Source organism: Brienomyrus brachyistius, chromosome 20 (genome assembly GCF_023856365.1).
Source record: "Brienomyrus brachyistius isolate T26 chromosome 20, BBRACH_0.4, whole genome shotgun sequence".
NCBI lineage: Eukaryota > Metazoa > Chordata > Actinopteri > Osteoglossiformes > Mormyridae > Brienomyrus > Brienomyrus brachyistius.
Window position 1 is genome coordinate 2,674,440 of NC_064552.1, and position 24,191 is coordinate 2,698,630.

The 24,191-nt window shown below is 53.8% G+C and overlaps 1 protein-coding gene across 3 annotated transcripts in view; it reads right to left on the reverse strand.

Moving 5' to 3' along the window:
* Positions 1-576: 576 nt before the first annotated feature.
* sema4gb (sema domain, immunoglobulin domain (Ig), transmembrane domain (TM) and short cytoplasmic domain, (semaphorin) 4Gb) overlaps positions 577-24,191 on the reverse strand; it is a 29,562-nt gene continuing 5,947 nt past the window's right edge. Inside the window, exons 2-17 of one of the 3 annotated variants that reach the window (XM_048987340.1) lie at positions 23,702-23,915; positions 22,676-22,892; positions 13,894-14,048; positions 13,687-13,749; positions 12,775-12,873; positions 12,562-12,655; positions 12,194-12,307; positions 10,549-10,703; positions 9,130-9,311; positions 6,948-7,086; positions 6,218-6,440; positions 5,906-6,021; positions 5,249-5,403; positions 4,954-5,009; positions 2,845-4,597; positions 577-1,889 (exon numbers count right to left, since the gene is read on the reverse strand). In XM_048987340.1, the coding sequence (XP_048843297.1) occupies positions 3,681-4,597; positions 4,954-5,009; positions 5,249-5,403; positions 5,906-6,021; positions 6,218-6,440; positions 6,948-7,086; positions 9,130-9,311; positions 10,549-10,703; positions 12,194-12,307; positions 12,562-12,655; positions 12,775-12,873; positions 13,687-13,749; positions 13,894-14,048; positions 22,676-22,793 (2,586 nt within the window). In that variant the 5' untranslated portion in view covers positions 22,794-22,892; positions 23,702-23,915 and the 3' untranslated portion in view covers positions 577-1,889; positions 2,845-3,680. Of the gene's footprint in view, positions 1,890-2,844; positions 4,598-4,953; positions 5,016-5,248; positions 5,404-5,905; positions 6,022-6,217; positions 6,441-6,947; positions 7,087-9,129; positions 9,312-10,548; positions 10,704-12,193; positions 12,308-12,561; positions 12,656-12,774; positions 12,874-13,686; positions 13,750-13,893; positions 14,049-22,675; positions 22,893-23,701; positions 23,916-24,191 lie in introns of all 3 variants that reach the window. The other 2 variants (XM_048987338.1, XM_048987339.1) reach the window with 2 other exon arrangements.

Here is a 24,191-nt window from a genome sequence, read left to right on the forward strand (position 1 = left end):
GATAAAGAAATGCGATACATAATAATACAGTAAAAATAAAAGTAAATACGTTCCTGTACCAGGAGGCGAGAAGCTGCTGAAGCCGAGCGGGGGGAGGAGCGTCACAAAGCAGTACATTTAACCCAAGTTTTTTTATATAACCGGTTTTACGGCCGTCCGTTTTTAAGTACGAGTTGTCCACCAGTTGGATGTTCTTAACTCACGGACTGCCTAGATATTTACTGGAGCAGTTCACTAACCGCAGCGCCACCTGGCGTTCTGTTATGGGTACTGGATAGTTGTGTTGTGATAGCTGGATATCTGACAGCACGGGGAGATGTGTAGTAGAGCACTTCTGCACTTTTTCCAACACACACACACGCACTTTCATTAGCCGGAGGATCTGATTTGTATGATAATTCATCCTGTGGAGACAGCGCCCCCTATGGGTGCACTGTATGTGAGGTGCGTGCACATTGAACCTGCATGAGGAGTTGGAGATCATGCATGTAAGACCCACTAACACAGCTTAGCATGACGTGTCTGGCCCCCTACTGATCTGCCCAAAAATGAGCCCCTCTGTGGACCCCCCCCCCCCCCCCCCCGGGACCACAACTGTCACTGTACTAAGGATTCATCACATATTGATTCAGGATGTTTAGCTGGACATAAATATCGGGGATTATCTGCTCACACAAAACTCACGGTGCTGTCATTCTTCTGCTTTGGTCCCTCCATTCCTTCCCGCCACTTCTTGACATCCGCGGGATTAAAGGCGTTTCCCTGTCACCGCCAGACACGGCGGACTCGCTTTGGTAAACTTCCAGACGTCGAGTTCTGCCAGTAAAACCTCTGCGCATGAAGGTGTTTCCTAAACAAACACGCTGCGTCACGTCCACCGATCACGCACGGCCCGCGTGTGCAAATACAGTGTGAAGGGTCACTCTTACGACACACCCTGACGAGAGACCCAAAGGCATGATGGGTAGCCCTGACTAAGTGTCCTATGGAATATTGGCCTTGTCAAGTCAGCCAATCAGGGGAGGGGGAGGGGCTGATACTGCTGTGAAGATGGTGTGGAGTTGAAACAGCCAAGCGGAAGGGTATTCTGTTATAAAACAGAGGTGTACCAGTAGGCAGGGGGGTGGTGGTCTGTGGAATGCCCTGTTTACATTTGGATTAGTCAAGTACCAACATGGAGGTCAACACAGCATAGATGGAACCCGGTGGGAAAAACATTTAGCCAGACTGCTTAGATTCAGATTGTCCAACCAAGCTTTTTCTCTGGGGTTTCATGCAACACCACACTTCATGCCCTTTGATGACCATAGTCTTGCTAGGAAAAATCACGCTATTGTTCTGCTTCGAGCCACTATCACATGTAAAGTATGGTACCCGTCAGTGGAACCAGAGAAAATGAAGAGCAAGGAGAACGGTGTTCCACAACAGAGGAGCCTAAGCTAGTCCTTATGGCAGACTAATAGTGCAAATTTCGTGGCAAAGTTCTACGTGGTTCTTATGATGTTGACAGTTTGCATTCCTCTAAAAATGTGGCAGTTCTGATTATTGCAGGAGTAAGAAGGTGACAAGGGAATGCAGTTCTCCCAGAATGGTCATACAGGTGCGGCCTTTTCCACATGGCTAAACATGTGGGTGATTCTGGGGTGGGGGGCGGGGAGAGGAGGATTTGTTCTGGAAGTTTCCTCCGGAGTGGAGCAGGCGATCATGTGACTTGGGAAATGGGTGCAATTCCTCCCCAGGGTTGTTGCTCGCGGTTCCAAGTGGCCACTCTGAGTCCAGCCCAGAAGTGGCCACGTCTAACCACACGTGCAGGAGGTACGTTCCACACAGCGAGAGGCGGATCCGGACCTATGCAGACTTTGCTCAGCTTCAGACCAGCTACTCCATATCTGAGGAAAAAACAAGAAGACTCAATTATGTCTCTCATTTCCAACGCCTAACGTCCGTTTTGCAAGGCAACCGGGATTAAACACCCCTATGAAAGGAACATGCAGCAGTACTGTGGCGTGTCGTACCACAGACCTGTTCCAAGGGCATCGCTTTGGGTTGAGTGTGTGAGGTCTCCACCCATTTAAGGGGGTCCCGGGGGTTGTATCGGCTGGTTTTGATTTACGTCCATGAGATTACATGTCCTGTCTTGTTGTTAAAAGCATCACGCATGCACCAATCCCAACGGTAAAGCACTTACGCCTGACTCCCTCTACCCGTCTGCTGTTTGGCTGAGAGGGACGTCTGCGGGACTCATGTGGCTCCAATGTCATGGCTAAACCTCTGGGGGCCCCCTGCTGGCGGGAGTAGTGTACCACAGCACGTCTGGCCCTCAGAGTGGTACAACCCCTGCCCAACCCCCCCTTTTTTTTGGGGACAAGGTCGCACACACTGAGGAAGGCAGTCCTAATTAATTAGTGGGGAATTGCTGCTGAGTGTGCTCCCGGGGGGGAAAGGGGGCAGGGGTAGGCTGAGAACAGCCCTTTGAAGAGGAGGTGGGGGGGAGGGGCCGGCCCACAGATACCCCCGGCACGCTCGCCTCTTACCACAAGAGAGTACAAACAACCCCAAGTGAGTCTATTCCCAATGCCATCGGTAGCACCAGGCACTGACAGCGCCGCCCTGCAGGCGTACATGAAGATTGCACTGTGTGGTGACATCTCTGTCCCACTCTGGTGCCATTTTAAAAGGACGTATACGCAATATGACGTATGCTGTTAATAAGAATGACAAATCCCCAGTTAATGTAAACCTCTTATGTAAAGATGCCGGTCTGAAATAGATGGACAGAAAGCATCACTGATGCGCACAGACACACACACACATGCACACACACGCGGTCTGAAAGCCTCTTACCACTGGTCTTCGTTGCCATGGCAACCTATCCAGCCCATTCTTGTCCGGTGCACGCAGGTTCTGTCCGGATGACACACCTCAGAGCCTGGTGACGCCCCCCGCCCCCCTTGTCTCCTCGCCAAAGCAGGGCCTGAAGCTCCAAAACAGACACTCCACCTAGCCAGACCGGGTGGGACCAGCTCCATCACAGGCATCATTTGCCCCCACCCTCCCTGCTTGTCCGTTCTATGTATCCCACAGCCATGTGCCAATCAAGTCCTGGCAACCCCCCCACCCCTAACACAGTTCTGCCCGTACTGTGAAGGTTGTCTCCCTCACAGGGCTCTGAAGAAGGCCTCACAGGAGGCTAATACTGACATCCAGAGACTTCCACTTGCACCCGGATCGGTCCGCCCAATCGCCCTGGTTCTCCATCCCATCATTATTTACATAAAAGTTCCATGGGAGCAGGACAGAGAAGCATGACAGGTAACATTTCAGGCACCTTCAGACACCTGCGTGGCCCCTTCAGTGTCAAAGGGTCAAGCTCTGCTGCAAAGGATTCTGGGACTTTGGGGGTCCTCTGTGACTCAGACGCCTTGTGGCAATGTCAATGTGCCCCTGCCTGGGGTCTGCTGAGGTAGATTTGTGTTTGCAAATGTCTGAGCTTTTTTATGTATTATTATAGCGCCATTGTGTGTGTGTGTGTGTGTGTGTCTGTATGTCGCATGAGTCAACAAGATGGCGGTAAATTGCAAAAAGCTCTGGGTATGTCAGCCATCTAGTACCATCCTATTCGCCAGGTGGCCAACGGCTTCAAAGAGGGAGCAGTTAGTCCACCCCACAACTAGGGGGCGCTACACAGAACTCTCGTCCGGCTGGCTGGTCACCAGCTGGGTGTGCTTCCTCTTCTCCAGAATACGGTTAAGCTCCTCGGTGAAGGAGTGGTAGAGCGGCGACGTGCTCTCAGGGTCAGCCTGCCTCAGGAGCACATAGCTGTTCCCGTTCATCTTGCGCAGGACGCTGGGCAGCGTCGCCGACAGCCCGTTGGCGTATTCGGAGGCTGGCAGGGGCGGAGGTGCTGGGAGGGGCGGAGCCTCGGGCAGGGGCGGCTCCTTACCAGGAGACAACTGACCCTCGCCGGGGACGATCTGCAGAAAGCCACCACCAGTGCTGTCCTCGGCCCCGCTGTCCTCAGCCTCCTCCCACTTGCCATTGCAGCGGCTGGAGATGGTCTTGAGCTCCAGGTGGGAGCTGCGCTTGCGCTCGGCGCCACCCTGCTGGTGGTGCAGCCGCTTGCTCCTGTGTGGGCCTGCCACAGCACAGAAGGACACATAGAGGAGCACGGTGGTCAGCACGAGGCACAGGCCGCCCAGGATGGCCACCAGCGAGATGTAGAGTGTCTCCATGTTCCGGAAGGTCTGTGGCAGCGGTGGCGGCGGTGAGGGCAGCGGCTGTTCGGTGGGAAGGTCTGGCAGCAGTGGGCGGGATGTGGGCTCTCCTGGGCCAGGGCGGATCCACACAGCGTAGGTGGCCATCGGGATGCGCAGCCCGTTCTCTGCGGCCAGACAGACGTAGCGACCGCTCTGCTCGGGTCGGGCACCAATCAACAGCAGCCCGTCAGTCCCAACCCGGTAGCCCGAGTCCAGCCCGTAGCCCTGCAGCTCGCGACCATCCAGCGTCCACTGCGGCGTCGCCAGGTTGGAGCGCAGCTCGCACTGCAGGAGCACATCGTCGCCGGACGTGACGGAGCGCGTGCGGCGGATTGTGGAGTCTGCAGGGGGGTACAATCCATTAGCGAGATCTGGCCTTTAAAACACTGGAATGATGTTGACGTGTCGTGTGATCTGAGTGTGACGTTTGGTTCATTTTGTTCCCGGATTTAATGGCAGTGCCCTCAACAGGAAGGCCTGGCATCACACTCCTGACAGCTAGGGGGCGCTGTGGAGTATTTATCTGGATTGCCATATAAGCAGAGGCACAGATAATAAACAGGTAGGGGTTTGGTGGGAGCGGCCCAAGGACTGGGTTATAGTTATGGTCACTCAATCCAATACCACCTGAAGTTTCACATGGAGCCCCACGGGGTCACGCCCTGTTAAGTCTGGAAGTGGGCGGGGTCACACTCACCATTCTCCTTGGGGTTTCCACAGCCCCGGTTCCCTTCAGCGACGTCCTGGACGAGGCTGGACCTGCCGGGAGGTGGGGCAGGGAATGAGTTCGTTTCCCGCAGCGATGCCATACAGCGCACTCTCTTCCTCTCACACCCAGCGAAACATGTTTGGCATCTTGTTTAAATCACATGTGCACACGTGCATCCTGTGTATTCCCCCGCATATGTACAGCAGCACAGGAGCAGACAAGATGTAAAGATGTCTGCCCCGGGATGAACCACCCCGTCCCCTCCAGATCGACAGGCCCTCACCTGTCTGCTCGAGACTGTACCCCTACACAGGCGGCCCCATTCCAAGCGCACAGGGGGTCCCGAGCGAAAACGCAGTCATAACAGGAGGAGTAGCGTCCGCACGTGGAGAGGGGCAGCTGGAGGACGGCGGAGGGGGAGCCCACGTAGACGCTCCTCTTTGTGGGGGGGCAGAGAGGGACATGTTAGCATGTTTATCTCCCGTCACACACAGCCAGCGTAACACAGATGCTTGTCTGCAGAATCCCTGTATTTACATGACGGAAAACAGGCCCTGACACGTCAGTGCGCGGCATTAAATCAGCCAACAGGGGGCGTCTTCCAGGGTTTTCTGCTCATCGTCATTTTCTTGTTCAGGCTTTTAATGACAATAGTCAGTGGTGGCATTTAGTTCCACTCATACTACGCATTTGCATGCCGCCCCTGAGGTTTGGGGCCCTCTGTTGGCCACAAACAGTCATTACACTAAGTAATAAACAAAAGTCTCCTTATCTAGGAGATGTTGAAGCAGCATTCTCTGCTAACCAGCTAGTTAGCGATGCTCTTCTGACTCTGCTTAACGAGCGAGGGAGACATTTACATGAGCACTGATGGATTCTGCAGGTGAACGTGAACCCAAAGCCTAAACGACGATCAGACTGGTACGGACATGGACGTCACCTGTGCCTGTGAGATCACGATCCTCTCGACCGGCTGGGGCTTCTGAAAGAGCTGCAGCTCCTCGGTGATGTGCACCTGACCTTTGACCTCTACGGCCCTGTGCAACCAGCCATCATCTGGGGGAGGGGGGGGGGGAGCACATTCCTGGAACGTAAGTCTGCCTGGCCGTAACGGGTCCCATACAGTCATCAGCAGAACAGGTATGGCAGAGAACCATAGATGAATAAGCAGGATGAAGGTATCTCTAACAATCCTGCAAAGAATGTGGCCGCATGAGTCATACTTGGAGGTCAGAGGTCGCCGCCGACCCACCTGTCCCAATGAAAAGCAGGTCGTACTGCTGACTGTCCAGCGCCGCCACCCTGAGCACAGCAATCTGGGTGTAGCTGACCCTCCTCTTGACCAGCAGGGGGCGATTTTCCATGGGGCGGATGTGCTGAGACACCAGTGGGTGTCTGCGCACGAAGTTAAGTACCTCGTCTGGGAGGTCGCGTGAGGAGTTGATGCCCTTCGCCCTGAATGCATCTGTGATACACTGGGGGGGGGGGGGCATTCAAACAAACAGCATGACTGGAACTGCGAGGGTCACTGTACAGTCACACTGCATGATCTGTGTCATGTGTGAACATGTGTGTAACAGAAACAGCGGCCCTGCCTACAGCCGATCCCTTCACCTCCTGCCCTCAGTTATATATTCACCTGCCTTCTACAGAATGACACTGGGGATTCCAGTTGGGTTCTCACTTCTCCCTAGGAGGCGCTACACTGACGTCACTCACTCCTTAAACTGACACGGAAACGTCTTTCACGTCGATGTTCCCAGAAGGTCCTGTCAGGATGAGCTGGCTGTCTTGTGCTTAATGAATGTCGCCTTAATCCCGGCTCAGCTAGACAGCTTCCTGTAAACCTGACTGACTGTTAGGGTCTCGAGGTTGAGGGGTCAGACGCTGACTTTTTAAAGTATCTTCTTTGATACTAAGCGTCTTTTAAAACAGCTTTTTACAGGGATTTGTATGCGGGGTACTGGTGCACGGGAGCTTACTGAGCCGGGTCGTGGTTCCGGAACATTCCCTCTGTATTCCGTCCACTTGGAGTCCTCGTTCTCCATGTAGGGCCCGTCGAAGGCGTTCTGCACTTCCTTGATGGAATAGCGGCACACTGCAGACGTTTTCCCATTTTTCCTGTGGATGAGTGTTTTTCCGCAGGTGAGGAGTAAGGTTAACATTCTACAGCCATCGACTGGGGGCTTCTGCTCTGCTCGGGTTGCGAATTTCCACTGAGGGAGACGCCATAAATGACTCAGACTCCTGGCAGTTTGGGCGCAGCTTACAGGCTGGACGACTGCATGCGGAGAATGACAGGGAAACAGGCCGGGCCATCAGAGCTGACAGAACTGATCCTGGATCAGTTTGTTCATCGTGATGACAGGCTGAGACTGCTTCAGGACCCATTTGGCTGTTTCTGTCTGTAAACTGGAACATCCCGCCTGCCAGATGACTAACTGGAGTGGGACACATCGCTGGCAAAATCACTGTGACAGCAGAGTGACTCGAACCAAAGGGAGTCAGAGCAGCCGATACAGAGCCAAAGGGAGTCAAGGCAGCTGATACGGAGCTAAAGGGAGTCAGAGCAGCCGATACAGAGCTAAAGGGAGTCAGAGCTGCCGAAACAGAGCCAAAGGGAGTCAGGGCAGCCGATACAGACCCAAAGGGAGTCAGGGCAGCCAATACAGACCCAAAGGGAGTCAGGGCAGCCGATTCAGAGTTAAAAGGAGTCAGGGTGGCCTGTACAGATCCAAAGTGAGTCAAGGCAGCTGATACAGAGCTAAAGGGAGTCAGTGTAGCCGATACAGAGCCAAAGGGAGTCAGGGCAGCCGATACAGAGTTAAAGGGAGTCAGAGCTGCCGATACAGAGCCAAAGGGAGTCAGGGCAGCCGATACAGATTTAAAGGGAGTCAGAGCTGCCGATACAGAGCCAAAGGGAGTCAGGGCAGCCGATACAGACCCAAAGGGAGTCAGGGCAGCTGGACAAAAATATATGGGGGGGGGGTGCTTGGAGACGAGGGAGAAGCTGGAAAAAGACTGAGAGCAGAGAAGGGGATGCATCGCCCTTGATGATTTTTAAGCTTTTGCAACTGTCTCTCCAACTCAAACCAGTGCTCTGCTGTTGCATAACATTCATAAGTGTTGGAGAGATGGCTTTCAAAAGGTGATTGATATGGGAGGCAGCACCCCTAGAGGCCGGAGGCTAACAGGCAACTACCTGTCAAAGTCTTATACTCTCCCCATATAATCATGTAAATGCAACATGAGGGATGAGATTTAGATGCATTCGAGTTGCACTGTGTTTATCACACCTGGGTAGTATTGTGCATCACATACATCAGAGGAACTCAAATGGTGGACTGTGGTCTACATCCGGGCCGAAACACAACATAATCTGGACCCAACCCGCCCCAACCCCAAAAGATTCACCAAGCAGGCATCCCTGTGCCCCACACACCAGGACCCTGAGGGTCGATCTGCGTAGCACCAGCATGGTGCGTGGAGGGGGGGCTTTAAACATGGATGCTTTGCTGGCTCTGTAGATCCCAGTGCCGGGGGAGGGGACCTGGAGGGTTCTCGGTGTCCTCACCAGCCTCAGGAGATGAAACACGGTTTTATTCAGCCTCGATCCCTGGCCCAGTTCTCTGACACACATCCACCCAGCAATCAGCTCAAAATCTCCCAAACACCCCGAGCCAGGTCTCATTAGGGCACTGCCCTGACCCCGCCCCCTACTGAATGACACGCCCTCAGAGCCCAGCTCCACCCACAACCCCTCCTGCAGTCCCAGGCTCACCCAGATCTCTGTATCCTTCACAGTTTATCATTATATTATTTTTAAAAACTGCTATAAATGACTGTAAGACCCATTTCTTAACATAGACTGCAAAGTTCCCCTTATTCTTCGTTGGTATTTCCTGTTTTGTTATTATTATTTGAAGCTACTCTGTTTAACCTACATTTGGTTGAATAATGTCAGTTTTAATAAACACTGCAGCTCAGCAAACGTCCCAGTTCTCGATCGATTGGCTTAATTTGATAGCAGTTAAATTAAAAAACGCATTAAAAATGATTACAGAGCTGAGGCCCAAATCCCACCCCCAGGGCTGGCTCTACCAATGGCCTTCTCCTCCTTCCCCCGATGACCCGCCCTTTACCCAAATCCCGCTCTAATCTCACCACTCCAGGCCGAAGATGCCGTAGAAGATGCTGTCCTGGGAGGCCTGTCCTGGGGCCTCCATGACGAAGACGTCACGCAGCACATTGAGGTGGAACTCGTAGTCGGGGATGGAGCAGAGCAGCCGGGCTTTCAAGAAGGAGGTCCACTTCTTCTGCAGGGTGCGCTGGCCTCCCCAGTCCCCCTGGAGGAGCAGATGGAGGAACGGCGGACGGTGAGGGGGGGGCACCACAGTCACACTCTCTTTATGATGGGTGGGGGGGGGACTAAATCAAAATCGCTGGCCAGTCGCTGCTCTATTGATTAAGGAAATGGACCAGAGACAACGGTCAAAGGTCACGTGCAGAGTGATGTGGGCCACAGGAAATGACATCATATGCCGCAGGGATCCATCCATACGCCGTGGGGCTGAAGCCTCGGAATGAACTTCACAGATGTGCCCTATCCCTCCTGCCGTATCTGGGCTCACCATCAAACACGGTGCGAGTTCAGACCAGCCTGCCCAGAGATTTGGCAAGAGCTCCAGGCTCCCTCGGGAAAGAACACAGACAAGCAGGGGCGCAGAGGCGAGCGGCAGCATGCCCGCGCCGAGGCGACAAACGAGATTCCCACATGCGCACACACACACACACACACACACACGTGCCGTTAGGCAGACCTCAGCCTTGCCTGTGCTGCTACTGCATCACGTGTTTTAAACATTCTGGCTCATGCTGAGTCTTCGTTACCATATTAATTATCCCTCTAATTACTCTTCAGCCGTCGGAGGACTGGATCCAAAAGCTCCGGGCCAGAGGGGACGACGCAGCTCAGCATCGTCCCTCCACTCGGAGGCTTGCCTGATGTGTCGCTGGCCTGGTGCAGCATCAGCCGAGGAAAAGCAGTCCTGACTGGGAACTAGAAACTAACCTTTGGGAGGAGTTGAGTGGCGTATATGTGAGGGTTGTGTGCAAGAAGGAGAAAGCATGAACCATGTGTTCTAAGAGCAAACCTTCACCTGGTAGGAATGCTTCTATCTGCGAGGGAGCATCAATCTCACTAGAACCATGCTTTTTGCAAGACAGTGTTAATCTCATTAGAACCATGTACTCTCTGTGTGAGTGTTCCTTCACATTAGAACCATGCTGTCTGTGAGGGAGTGTTAATCTCACTAGAACCATGCTTTCTGCAAGGAAGCGTGAATCTCATCAGAACCATGCGCTCTCAAAGTGAGTGTTCCATCTCATTCGAACCATGGAGGGAGCATTAATCACAATAGAACCAAGCTTCTATAGAGGAAGGAACAGCCGCTGCATCATCAACGTTATCAAAGCCACCAGTGGTGGAGACGAAGGTGGATTTGGACATTGTCATGGTAACGGTAGGCGGTGACGTGGGTGCTGGTGACTGTCGATGTCTGTTTAAGGTTACGGCTGACGCACCTTACACACGCGTGCCACCCTGGCCACCCTGGTCTGGCTGTAGTAGGCCGTCTGCTCCTGACTCTTCTCCGTGAAGAAAAAGTAGATCTTGTCATCGTCCCCGATGGAGCTATTGATGCTCTCCCGCAGCATGGCAGATCCCACAAAGTCGGCCTCTGGAACCACACATACCGTCCCCTCAGTCCGGGATTCAAGCCACGGGCAAACAGCCCCCATCCAGCACAGGCCACAGGGTATTTTACCCATTTGCTCTACTGGAGGCTCATCAGAGCAGATCACCTGACTTCAGGCACCAAACGTCAAAGGAGTAAACCGCCATTCCACAAAAAAGTTTCTTTAAATAACAGCGGCATACAAAGTGAATACACAAGAAACCACTGGTGCAACCAGCAAAATCGGTGACACCAAAGAAACCGGCAAAACCAGTGAATCCAGATAAACCAGTGAAACCAGCAAAACCAATGAAACTAGAGAAACCATTGACACCAGCCTCTATGATCCCATGACTTTAGGTTTTTACACCACATTTTTGGTCACCTCCACATGACACATGGAGTGAAAGATGCAGTCACACGTGACACATGGGGTGAAAGATGCAGTCACACGTGACACATGGGGTGAAAGATGCACTCACACGTGACACATGCGGTGAAAGATGCAGTCACACGTGACACATGCGGTGAAAAATGCAGTCACAAGTGACATGGAGTGGAAGATGCACTCACGTGACACATGGAGTGAAAGATGCAGTCACACGTGACACATGCAGTGAAACATGCACTCACACATGATACATGCAGTGAAAGATGCAGTCACACGTGACACATGCGGTGAAAAATGCAGTCACAAGTGACATGGAGTGGAAGATGCACTCACGTGACACATGGAGTGAAAGATGCAGTCACACGTGACACATGCAGTGAAAGATGCACTCACACATGATACATGCAGTGAAAGATGCAGTCACACGTGACACATGCGGTGAAAGATGCACTTACACGTGACACATGCAGTGAAAGGTGCACTCACACGTGACACATGCAGTGAAAGATGCAGTCACACGTGACACATGCAGTGAAAGATGCACTCACACATGACACATGGAGTGAAAGATGCAGTCGCACGTGACACATGCAGTGAAAGATGCATTCACATATGACACGCATGACCCAGCTTGCATGGGTACAAACACGGCTGCCCACACAACCGGCTATTGCACCTCACGCATAAATATGCGACCGCAACTTAGGCTGCCTCTCGCACGAGTTTATATTGTGAGCAAATATTTGCAATGCAGTTTATAAATATTGATGCAGGATGCGGGCCTGGTGTCCGGCGCTGGGCCGAGGTCCATCGGGCTGGTGCAAATGGCTCCATGCAACACCCTGCTGGGGCTCTGGGACAAACCGTGTTCATGTCACCCCTTTGTGTGTCTCAGAGAGGCTGTCAGTACATGCACATTGACACCGGCTCTGGGGGGGGCGGTTCCACAAGGTAGGACTTCTTGCTTAGCCAGATAAATTGTCAGATTTAAGGTAGTCTGAGCTAAATATAAGGGAAGGCAGATAAAGGCCATTTAGATTGGCTCAAATCCAATAAAGTATCCAGCTACAACCCCCTCCCCCCCCTCCCCCGCGGGCCTCACCGAGCAGCCAGCGGTTGGGACCTTCCTCAGTCTTCACCATGGGGTTGGGGAAGTTTCGACGGATGTCGGGGGAGCTGCGGAAATCATACTGCGTGGCCGTGTACATCTCACCATCTGGCAGGACGTGAGGGGGTGTATGTATCAATCAGCCCATACTGGCTCTGATGCTGATATCAAAGAGGTCAGACACACACACACACACACTCACAAAAATGAGACATGTCAGCCCCCAAACTCTGCCCCAGTCACCTGAGAACCACCTGCACCGCCCCCTAGAGGAAGCATCTTCACATAACAAGAGACTCTGCAGTCCGATAAGCATGCCGGTTGACAGTCTTGCTGTGACAACGGAGGCTCCGCCCCCTTACCCACGAAGAGGCCGGTGTATCCTTTAGCTGGGTCGTAGGGACACTTCTCGCGACCTTCCTCGAAGCGCGACGTGAAGGTGAAGCGTTCAGAGTCCTGCAGGAGCGGGGGACAAGGGGGGGGGCTTGTGAGGGGGAGTCTTGGAGAACCTCACCCACCACCTCCCACCCAAGTATGTCTGTGACAGGCCGTTCGTGGGGGGGGGGGGGTCTTACGATGTAGACGCAGAGCGGCCGGAAGGCGTTGGTGCCACAGGCGTATAGGTGGGTCTCGTTGAACCTCTGCAGGAACCGGATGTAGTTGAAGCACTCGGTCTGAGGGGGGCACAGAGCAAAAGACCTTCAGGCAGGGGAGGGGGGTGGACCAGCCTGCCCCCTGGGGTCTGTCTGAAAGGCCTGTAAGCAAGGCCTGGGGAGCAGGAAGCGAGTCTGCAGGGGAGAACCTGTGCGACCTGATAGCTGGGAAGCTCACACACACTCACATACACACAGACACACACACTCACATACACACAGACACACACACTCACATACACACAGACACACACACTCACATACACACAGACACACACTCACATAGACACACACACACTCACATTCACACACACACTCACATAGACACACACACACTCACATACACACAGACACACACACTCACATACACACAGACACACACACTCACATACACACAGACACACACACTCACATACACACAGACACACACTCACATAGACACACACACACTCACATTCACACACACACTCACATAGACACACACACACTCACATACACACAGACACACACACTCACATACACACAGACACACACACTCACATACACACAGACACACACACACTCACATTCACACACACACTCACATACACACAGACACACACACTCACATACACACAGACACACACACACACATACACACAGACACACACACACACATACACACAGACACACACACACATTCACATACACACAGACACACACACACATTCACACACACACTCACATAGACACACACACACTCACATAGACACACACACACACATAAACACACATACACACACATACAGACACACACACATACACATACAGACACACACACAGACACACACACACCTGATTGTCTCGCCCTTTGTTCATACACTGCTGCTTCTGCCCAGCTGAAGCCTCCCAGCGGATCTGAAACAAACAAACCAGCCAATTAGGGCCCTGCTTACAGAGAGGTGGGGTAACCCTCTGGCTCCACCCTCTCATTTTCCCAGTGAAGCCTCCAGCGTAAAGGAGGCAGGCACCCTGCACAGGGCGCCCCGGACCCTCACTCACAGACTGGTTGCCAGCGGGGGCAGAGATGTTGCGGGCGTCCAGGGCGTAGAGGACCTCGCGAGCGGCCACATAGAGCGTGGCCTCTCTCTCCTCCAGCAGCAGTGTGCTGTAGTTACGCACCAAACTGGAACCAAACCGGCGGCATCCCAGCAGCCCTGGAACAGCAAAGGGCCACAGTCAGAGACTCCGCCCAGAGTCAAGGCACTTGGGAGTTTGTGGTATGTGTGTGCGTGGATGGATGGATGGATGGATAGATGGATGGAAAAACAATATTAACATTGCCTGACTTCTCAAAGGGATGGAACACAAAGCCGTGTTATAGGGGATGGAAGTAGGAACAGGTGATGATGAGTTACCAAACTGGGGGGGGGGTGAGGGTCAGGCCTCAAGGTGTGGGGGTGTTTGGGGGTGTGTTCTTATATGACCAGTAATCAGACACATGTGAAGTGACCCCGCACCCCAGTCTGTGCACCCCCCCTACTCCAAATCCGGTTGCAGCCCCCATAAATTGTGACCTCCTCTGCCTCCTGCCGCTCGTTTTCACCTCCAACCCCCAGCGCTGACCCCTGACCCCTGACCCCGTCTAGTCCTCCCCAGGCTTAGCTAACGTCATACTCATACACACTAACCCTAACACCCCTATGAGTACCTCACCGTCTATCAGGGCCTCTGAGCTCTACCCCGCCCCCCATGTCTCTGTCACAGGACAGGTGCATTATGGGATGCCCCACTTTCCTTTTCGAGGTCTGACTATGTGGGCTGCTCCTTTCTGGGCCATGCTGGTACATGTGAGCTCTGTGGGATTGCTGTGCTACATTACCGCTGCCCGCCAGGGGGGTGCGCCAACCACAGCTGCCCTCTATCTGAGGCTGCTTCCTCTCCCACTCTCTTCCACCGCTCTTTCTATTCATCCCCTCCCCCTCTTACACTTCTCGGTCACCTCCACTGTCACCTTTTCCTCCTTGCTCTTTCTCCTCCTCTATCCTTCCTCCTCTATCCCTCCTCCTCTCCCTGTCGAGCTTGCTGTCGACCTGCCTTCCCCCCTTACAGACTGGGAGTCCATCCTCATCAAGCTGGAGTACCTGTGCAGTGACTCGCTAGCTTGCTGGGGGGGAGACACTCCTGCTCTATGCTCCCTGTTGACTCACCTCCCCCCACCTCCCTGTCTCTCCTGTAACCTCAGCCCCCATCCAGAAGCCAGACAGGCCTGGTGACCAAAAGCTCTGCTGCTTTTGGATGAGATGCGCTGACTGATCTTACTGCTGCACTGACCCCACTGCCGCACTGACCCCACTGCCGCACTGACCCCACTGCCACACTGACCCCACTGCCGCACTGATCCCACTAACCGCACTGACCCCACTGCCGCACTGACCCCACTAACCGCACTGACCCACTGCCGCACTGATCCCACTAACCGCACTGACCCCACTAACCGCACTGACCCCACTGCCGCACTGACCCCACTGCCGCACTGATATTACTGCCGCACTGACCCCACTAACCGCACTGACCCCACTGCCGCACTGACCCCACTGCCGCACTGACCGCACTGCCGCACTGATGTTACTGCTGCACTGACCCCACTGCCGCACTGACCGCACTGACCCCACTGCCGCACTGATGTTACTGCTGCACTGACCCCACTGCCGCACTAGCTACTAGCTACTAGCTACATATGGCATGACATTAAACACCTTTGTCAGACTGTCAGGGTTCCTCCAAACCCAAATGGATGGGGGTTGGTCTGAATCTCTGATCCAAGGGCTCCAGGCTCCAGGAACCCAAGCCAGCAGCCCACAGAGCTGCTCAGGTGAACATGACATGGCGTTGGGCCAACCTGAAGCATCACACACACACTCACACACACACATGCGTGCTCCTCTTGGCTAGCCAGCATAACTCCCTGACCTCTGGCAGACTGACAACAGTTCGCCGCAAGGTCTAACATCCAATGGCTCGTAGAGCTTAGAAATGGACCCCCCCATCTCTACTAATGAACAAAAACCTTCCCTGCCTGTTACTCACATGTACGAGGTAAATTCTGCTGTTTAACAGAAACACTAATGCTTTGCAGAGGGGAATCCATTCAAGGACAATGTTGTGGTGCATAAACAGACGCATTCCTGTGCTCTGCAGCTGGCCTGACACTCTGTATACTGGTTTTTATTTAAGAGCCAGTAAAGAGACCTGCAGCCAGTCAGTAGTTCTCACATGAAAGATATGAGCTGAGAAGTCGCTGGTTTATTCTTGCGATCATTGACAGGGCAGGGGATACAATGGCCTGCAGAAAGATATAGAAGAAAACTGAAGTGGCTGTTGGGGGTGTTGGGATTTTGCTCAGAAACAGTACCTCCCCCCCCACTAAGCCCCCAAAAAGAGCCTGTCCACCAAGCAGCTTCTGTCTGACCTGTAGAGGCAAGTCAGAGCAGAAGTTCATTTCCATCCTGCAGTTCCTGAGACCCTCCAACCTGGAAGAGGATCTACAAGCATTTCACCAGCTGGCGGGTGCCTCCACCTCCCCCCCCGTCTGTGTGGTTGCTTTGCCCCCCCCCCCACATATTCTCCCTCTCCACACCCAGCAGATCAAAGTGGAACAGCCGTTCTGAGCATTCGGGTCTGGACTGGGCCCAGAGCACTGCACAGGGCCTCCAGGCGAGGCAGACGAGCGTGGATTTGGATGAGGAGCACGAAATCTGTGACTGTTTCCCTCACATCAGATCTGATTATCACTTCACTGCTTAGGGGACAGTTTCATCCAGATTATAATGCCCTTTCATTCCGCTCATCACCGGAGTGATTATCGGTTATCCCCGCTGAGGTTCACGACACTTCTCTCCATTCAGACCCTCGGCAGTTTCACACACAAACGTCTGTTCTTAACCGTGACGCCACCTGCTGGTCAGGGCTTGATCTTCACCAGCCGAACATATGGCAGCCGCACTGAAGCACGTCCACCAAGCGGGGACCAGCCGCCTGTCCTCCTTTCATCCCGTGTACCTCCTCTATCTCAGCCTTTGTACCTCCCAAATAACCCCTATCACATTCTCCTCCCCTGGGCTGCGTTTGTTGTTCTACGACCTACTTTTCACCTCCATATCCTCCGGTTCCCATTCTGACTCCGGCTGTAAGGATTTCCTTTCATGCGCGGTGGTATTGGTCAGTATTAGCTATTGTCTCGTGGAGACACAACGCTGGCTCCGCCCACTCCCGTCCAAGTGTTACTTGTTCCATGACATCACGGAAGTTATCCAATCAGCTGACTGGAACAGAAGACGGCACTGTCTGTGCCCCCTTGTCAGTCCTGGCCCGGAGAGCAGGGCGTGTGGTGATGACACTCTCTCACGCAGCTCCACAAAAGCTGTCATTGTACGATGGCGTCGAGGGCCAATCCAGCCAGAGTGTGTCCCCCATGCTGCCACTCCCTGTGGGCCCAGAGGGTATGACGAGGGTGGGGGTGCCGCTCTGCCTGGGGGGGGGTGTCCTTTGAGTTGTACGTTGCCATGCCGACTCTCCCCCACATCTTCAGCTCTGCACTTTCCCAGCTATACATTGTGCCTGAGAACTTATGTTTCAGGGCACCAGTGATTTGCAGCCACATTTTATACAGCACAGAAGTGCAGCAACTGGATAAAGGCAGAAGGACCAGCCACTGGTTTAACCAATAAATGCTTGAGCCCATATTCAGACATTATATGATTGGCCGATCAGTGTTCCTGGTGTGCGGCCAATCAGAACACCATAACCAGGGATCCTGTAGCAGCACTAATAATTTGCTATAATTTGGCCATGTATTGTGTGCTTGATAAGTATTACCCTTATTTACACAATTCCCAAGGTAAGGGCACCTGAACAGGGGCAGATTCGCCAAGCAAACACATGGAACAGTTAGTCCTATTTTTTAAATCCCCTGGAAATGTGATATGGCTTCCGTATCATGGATAACAGGTTTAGCCAGGTGGTGGGTAAGTCCCAGATCATAGGAAGCAATCACAATGCGTGCTCTGTTTCCTGGCTTTGAGTGCATGCAGCGTGGCACTGTCACGCAGGGGGGGGTCCCACCCACGGGGTCCTGTAAGCCGCGCCTGCAGGGGACAGCTGGGAGTCCCACTCAAATGGAGGTGTGTTTGTGTGTGTGTCTGTGTGTATAAGAATGTGAATGGGTGTGTGTGTGTGTGTGTTATGTACTAAATCTCCCCACAATGTGATAAAAAGCTGCAATTTTACTATTTATTTAGGGTTGGGTAGGGGTTCAGGTCATCATGTTAGGGTTAGGGTTTTGCTCCTAGAAATGAACGGAGAGTCCCCACAAAGATATGAATATAAACGTGTGTGTGTGTGTGTGTGTGTGTGTGAAATCGTCCACATCCATGTGTGTCCACAAACCTGCTCACCCCATCCACATTCTGCTACGCTTGCAACGTTCACGGGATCAGGTAACGTTTGTGCGTGATTTGGTCTGATTATTATTATGTTTTGTACTTTCGGTCTTTAAACACTCATGTTTCGATGAGGAAGAAACAAGGTTGAATTTAGTCATTTTTAAGGTGGGGGTGGGACATAGAAGAGGCCATAATTCATACAAAGGAACCAAACCTTATCAGTAGCCAATAATAAGTGCTGAATCAGGATGGTGCACCGTGAGGGCCAATCAGCTTGCGGCTGGGGCCGGTACCTCTGTGGCCATGTCCATCTACAATCCCCTGTGGAGAGCCTACAGTGAGTATGCTCCCCAGGTTGTTTAGGCTTGCTGGACAGACAGGGCACAGCAAGGGGGCGCAGGGCAGCCCAGGAAGGGGAATTTAGGAAGGCTAAAGGTTGGGTCACATGATCACTCCTCCCCCGACCCAGCCCCCTCCTCATAAAAATAGTATTTTGTGGGAACCAAGGTTATGCAAGAAGATACAGAGGGTTATTCAGACAACATGCAGTTATGACAGCCACGCTGACACGCCCCCCCCCCCCCGCAGGGCTATGCACAGCCAGAGCCTCCCGATGAGCAGCAGGACCCCCCCCTCCGACACTCCAGGTGCACGTAGCCTGGGAGTGACAGGCCGGGCCCGAAAATGCTGGTCCAGTCCCATAATTCTCCGTGTGGCCAGTGGCAGAAAGAGAAAGGATGGAGTGTAACTGGATCACACTGCGAGCGGAAAGGCTGAACGAGCTGCATGCCGTGTGGCGCCGTGGAAACCGTCGCCGCGGGCGAGGCGGTCCTGCAGCTGGCTTTGTGAGGCTCCTCAGCACACCCAAGTGTCACATTCCCACACTCGCCTGAGGCGCTTGCTCTGTCCTGCACACGGACGACCCAGAGTCACGCGAAGAGCCACCCCTCCCAGTCCGCCACGTCACCCGCGGGGCTCGCTGACACGCCCCCCCCACAGGGACCCTGTCCTCGACATGCACACACCTCACAGAAACTCTTCCAGGTAATGATAGTTAAGCTTTTGACTGCAAACCTGCTTTCTAAGTACCGGAAGGCCTGCTTCTTCTCCACAGACGCATAATCCTGCATGGTGCAAGGACTGGGCGTGCCCCCCCCCCCCCCAACCCTGTGCAGACCAGTCTTCTATAGGAAGGCCTTCATAGTCAACGACACCAGTCACCCTCCTGATAATCACAGCCTGACCTGCTAGGAGCTGGATGATCAAGCTGATCCAGAACCAGCTAATGAAGACAAAATGCAGCCCCGCCCAGGCCGCCTCCCCCTGGCCCTGGCCCCGCCTATGACTCACAGCAGTCATGCCATTGGCTGGCGTGGCACCTTCGGTTTATACAGGGATCTGATGGCTTTTCACAAACCAGGACTCGCTTTCGTTTCTAACTTTTGCCCTTTATGAAGCACAGATTAAAAATGACCAAAGTGTAGCCTCACACCTCCGGGGAGAGGGTTCGAATCCTGGCCCCTGGCTCAGCGTGTGTGCAATATGCACGGCCTCCCCACATTTGATGGACTGACATCCCCCCCCACAGGGTGGCCCCCGGCTACGCCCATTAGCCCCCAGATGCACAATCACCCTTGACTGGGTCGGTGCTCATGGGCAAATCTTCAGGCTTGGCAGACAGAACCATGTGACTTTATTTGGGTATGGGGGGGCAGTATAAAAGACAGTTATCTGAGATTCACACAAAGGAAATAAAATGAGTCTGAAGGGTCAGGGGTCAGAGGTCACTGACCTATGTGTTCACCTGACCTCCCCGCAACCCTGGGTGTCCATGCCTCTCCTTATATCTGACCCCCCCCCCCCCCCAGTGCATACAGTCCACCCCCCAGATCCTGTTTGCCCTGACCAGTCAGCTTCTCCTTGCGTTATGTTTGTCTTATTGAGGCCCCCCCCCCCCCCCCGACACTGCATCGTGAGCTTTGTCCTCTGCCCCCGCCCCCAGTGAGGGTCATTCTGTCCACAAGACAGCACATGCATCGGGCCGCGTCTCAATGCCGGGGACACCGGTTGTCTCAGCCCGGTCTCACCAGCCCCCCTGTTAAAGGTGAGCCATCACTGAGGGAGGGGACCTGAAATGACCTCCCAGCGGAGAAGGATCATAAGCCACTATGAAGGTTTGGGACTCAATAGGGATGCCCCCCCCGACCCCATACCCCCCTGGATGCAACGGGGAGGGGTCTGCAGGTTTTGTTATTTCACAGCCGAACCCTAATGACAGCCTGTACCTGCACTGAGCAGGCAGACACACACTCACACACACACATGGGCACACACTCACACAGACACACACACACACACAGACACACACACACAGACACACTCACACAGACACACACACACACACAGACACACACACACAGACACACACACCCACACACACCTCCTGCCAGTCCTGTCCGCCGGCCAGGTGAATCAAGGCTGTGGGTGAACCAGCTTTGTGAGATTCCAGCTGAACTGGGTCTACTGGCCTCCGCATTGTGGGGAGACGTCAACAGGTATGAGAAGTTCCTTCCATTTCAGTCAGCAAGTCAATCAGACCGCATTTACAAAGCTGCTCCTTAAGGGTCATTTCATGGGGAAATCCAGCACTGGTTCAGATAAGGAGCTCAGGTTACATGACTAGGTCACATGGTCAGCTGAAAACATCAAACATTGTACTACAAGGATCTATTACAGTGGGAGGTGGGAGGCAAGGGGGCGCTCTGGGAAAAGATGTGAGCATTGGAAAAACCCCCCACATGGCTCCGTCTGCCCTGTCCCTCCTGCCACTAATGCCCATCGGGGCGGGAACCTATCAAGACCCATCTGACCCAATGTTAGGCCGCCCCGCAGCGGCTGCCTCCAGACCTCCAGCCCCCCACAGGCTGCCTCCAGGGCCCAGTGAAGACAGAAGGCACGGGGTGAATTAGATGTGGGGGTGGGGTCGGCGAATGTTTTCCACAAAACTCGAAGGAGACATGGGGAGGGGGGCGAAGGCGGCAGGGTGGCACGAGTAACACAACAGGCCGTTGTGGGGCAGAGGAAAGCAGCAGCAACCAGTGAGGATGGGGAGCTTATTGTAAGACCACAGCAAGACAAGAAGACACCCCCCTCCCCTCAATATAATGCGGGACCGGACAGGACAACCTGCAGGAAGTTCACGGGGAGGCAGCAGCATAATGTGGAGGGCTTGGGATGCTGTGCTGGTGATCGGTAGGTCACCGGTTCAAATCCCAGGGTTGGTAGACTGATGTCACCACAAGGTCCTTAACCCTGAACTGCTCCAAGAACTATCTGACCCTGATAAAAGTGTCTGCTAAATCAATGAAATCCATAAAGAATATTTTAAAAAATGTATGGAAGAAGATGAGCTATGCAGGGATATGTGTCGATAGAACACAGGGATTCTGGGAGAGCAGAAGCACACAAACTTCCCTGGGACTCGCAGACAAGGACACACAAGCTCACACACGTGCAGAAACACCTTCACTGCAGCTCCCCACACTACATGGGATATTAGATAAAAACACAGGGCCATAAATACACGTTACCGTGCACATCTACGGGGGTGGGCGGAGCTTCCCTGGGGCAGTGGGAGGGGCCGGCATTGCCATGAGATGAGGTGTGAGGTGTGAGGCGTGTTGGCCCCGTGCCCATGCAGACAGAGGGGTGACTAACTCTCTGTCATTCTGGGGGGGAGGTCAGCTCCATGCATGCAGATCTGAGCAGGAACGCTGATGGCCACGATAAGGAAGGCAGATCCAGCCCCCCCTGCAGTGTCCCAGCTCCAAGCCGGACGCGATCCGGGCCCCTGTTTCCACGGCAGCCGCTCCGGCCCGGCTGCAGGCACGGCTAGAGCTGGCTAAACATTTACCAGACCTCCTAAAGGTTTATATTCCTCCCCCGGCCCCCCCAACTGGGAGCCGTTACCATGCCGACACGGTGTGACATCATCTCACAGAACACATCTATGAGGAAGGGACAGACCCCACCCCCCAACTCCCCGATGCAGCATGGACCCCCACTATGTTTTTATCTGCCACTGGCCTGCCCGCTCCGACAACGAGGACGAATGCTAAAAGAAATGGGGGGGGGGGGGGGGGGGGTCAGCGGTATGTTTACACTCAGTGAAGTAGGACAGGGCTGCAGAGGGGTGACTTATGCAGTCTGACAGTCCGAAGAGGAGTCGGGCTGGGCCTCGGAACATTCTGGAAAGCATGTCAGAATCCCCGCAAAACAGAATGACTGCAAACAAGGAGGGACTCGGACGGGCCAGCGAATGGTTGGTGGGCCAATCAGTGCCCAATCAGTGAGGGTTTGGGAGACAGACGCAGGACACAGACGTGGGGGGGTGATCCTACCGCTGAAGGGCACGGTGATCCTGGGGGTGACGTCCAGCTCCAGGTCGGACTTGAAGGGCAGCCCCCAGAGCCGGGGAGCGTAGAAGTACATCCAGAGGAACGTGAGATGCAGCCACATCTTCACACACGCCTGCTCACTCTCTTCACGGGCCTCAACGGGAGGGGGCGGGGGGGGGGGGGGTGCAGTGTTAGCACGTCTCCTCCATGCCAACTGGGTCTGGAGTGGAGAGAGACAGCCGCAGACAGGAGGACGCATTTCTCATTGCTCTCCGGAGTCACAGATGCGCTGGATTGTCCAACAGCAACACTCTCTATGGACAGCAAGGCATGCTGGGTAACAAATCAAACCCATGATGTGACCAGTGCTCTGCAACCCACTATTACAATTACAATTACAATTACAAACAGGCCGTTTGCGGATGATCAATTTAACCTGGTTACTTTATTTTTATAACAAAGTTAACAAGGTTACAGTATCCAAATCATTCATTTGCTTCAATGTTCTTCTGTAGCAGGTTAATGCTCTGTGTCCCCAAAACACACACACACACACACACAATGCAAGGTCACGCAGGTGAATGCACAGCCACCCTCCACAGCACAGGATGGGGGCCAAGGGAAGAGCAGCAGAGTGTCACCATCACTGCGGAGTGGAAGGTACACTTGGAAGTGATCCCCCGTTTGTTCATGAGAAATGCACATCATCAACCTGCAGGGGGCACTCTGGCCTGGACTCAAAGGTGACGGATTAAGGTGACCAGCTGAAGGTGCTCATGTCGAGTCCCCATTTGTGTGCACGGCCTTGTGGGTGTGTGGGGCACTAATGAGCCTGCCGTGAGCCATCCGGCGTCACACGAATGGCCGGCCAACTCACAGATGGTCGAGTAGTGACAACGACAACAAGCATGAAGAGGCAGTCCGCCCTGGTGCATGCCCAGGCGAGAAACAACACGCTAATTACCAGGAATAACACAGCCCCAGGCCAGACAGACCCCCCCAGCACCACGTCACCCCCACAGGACCTACCTGCCTGGAAATAAAAGAGCAGGACTCTGAATATGCGTGAAGTGCAAAGACCCAGTGCAGGCGCCAGAGTCACGTCCCTCCAGCTCCGGGTGGTGATCAGGTCGCGTCCTGCTCACCTTCCTCGCCTGGTCTGCTTAAGCCCGGAGAGGCAGTGGACCTGGTGCCTGAGACACTGTCACTCTGTCTCTCCTTCTCGCTCTGTCTCTCCTTCCCTCTGTTCCACAAAATAACATGTGAACAGGGTAAGTGTCTCTCCACAGCCTTTATCTATCTATCTATACGCGCCTCTTTCTAAGCTATAATGATTCTTTCCCTGTCTCTCTCTTGCTCACAGACAGTAAGCCTCTCTCTGTCTCCTCTTTCTTCCCTCTTTCTCTCACTCCAATGTAAACAGTAAGTCTCTCTCTCTCTCTCTCTCTCGCTCCCTGCCTCCCCTCTCCCTCCGCCCTCCCTCGGTTAGTTCCCGTCCCTGGGAGGAGATGTTCTCCGC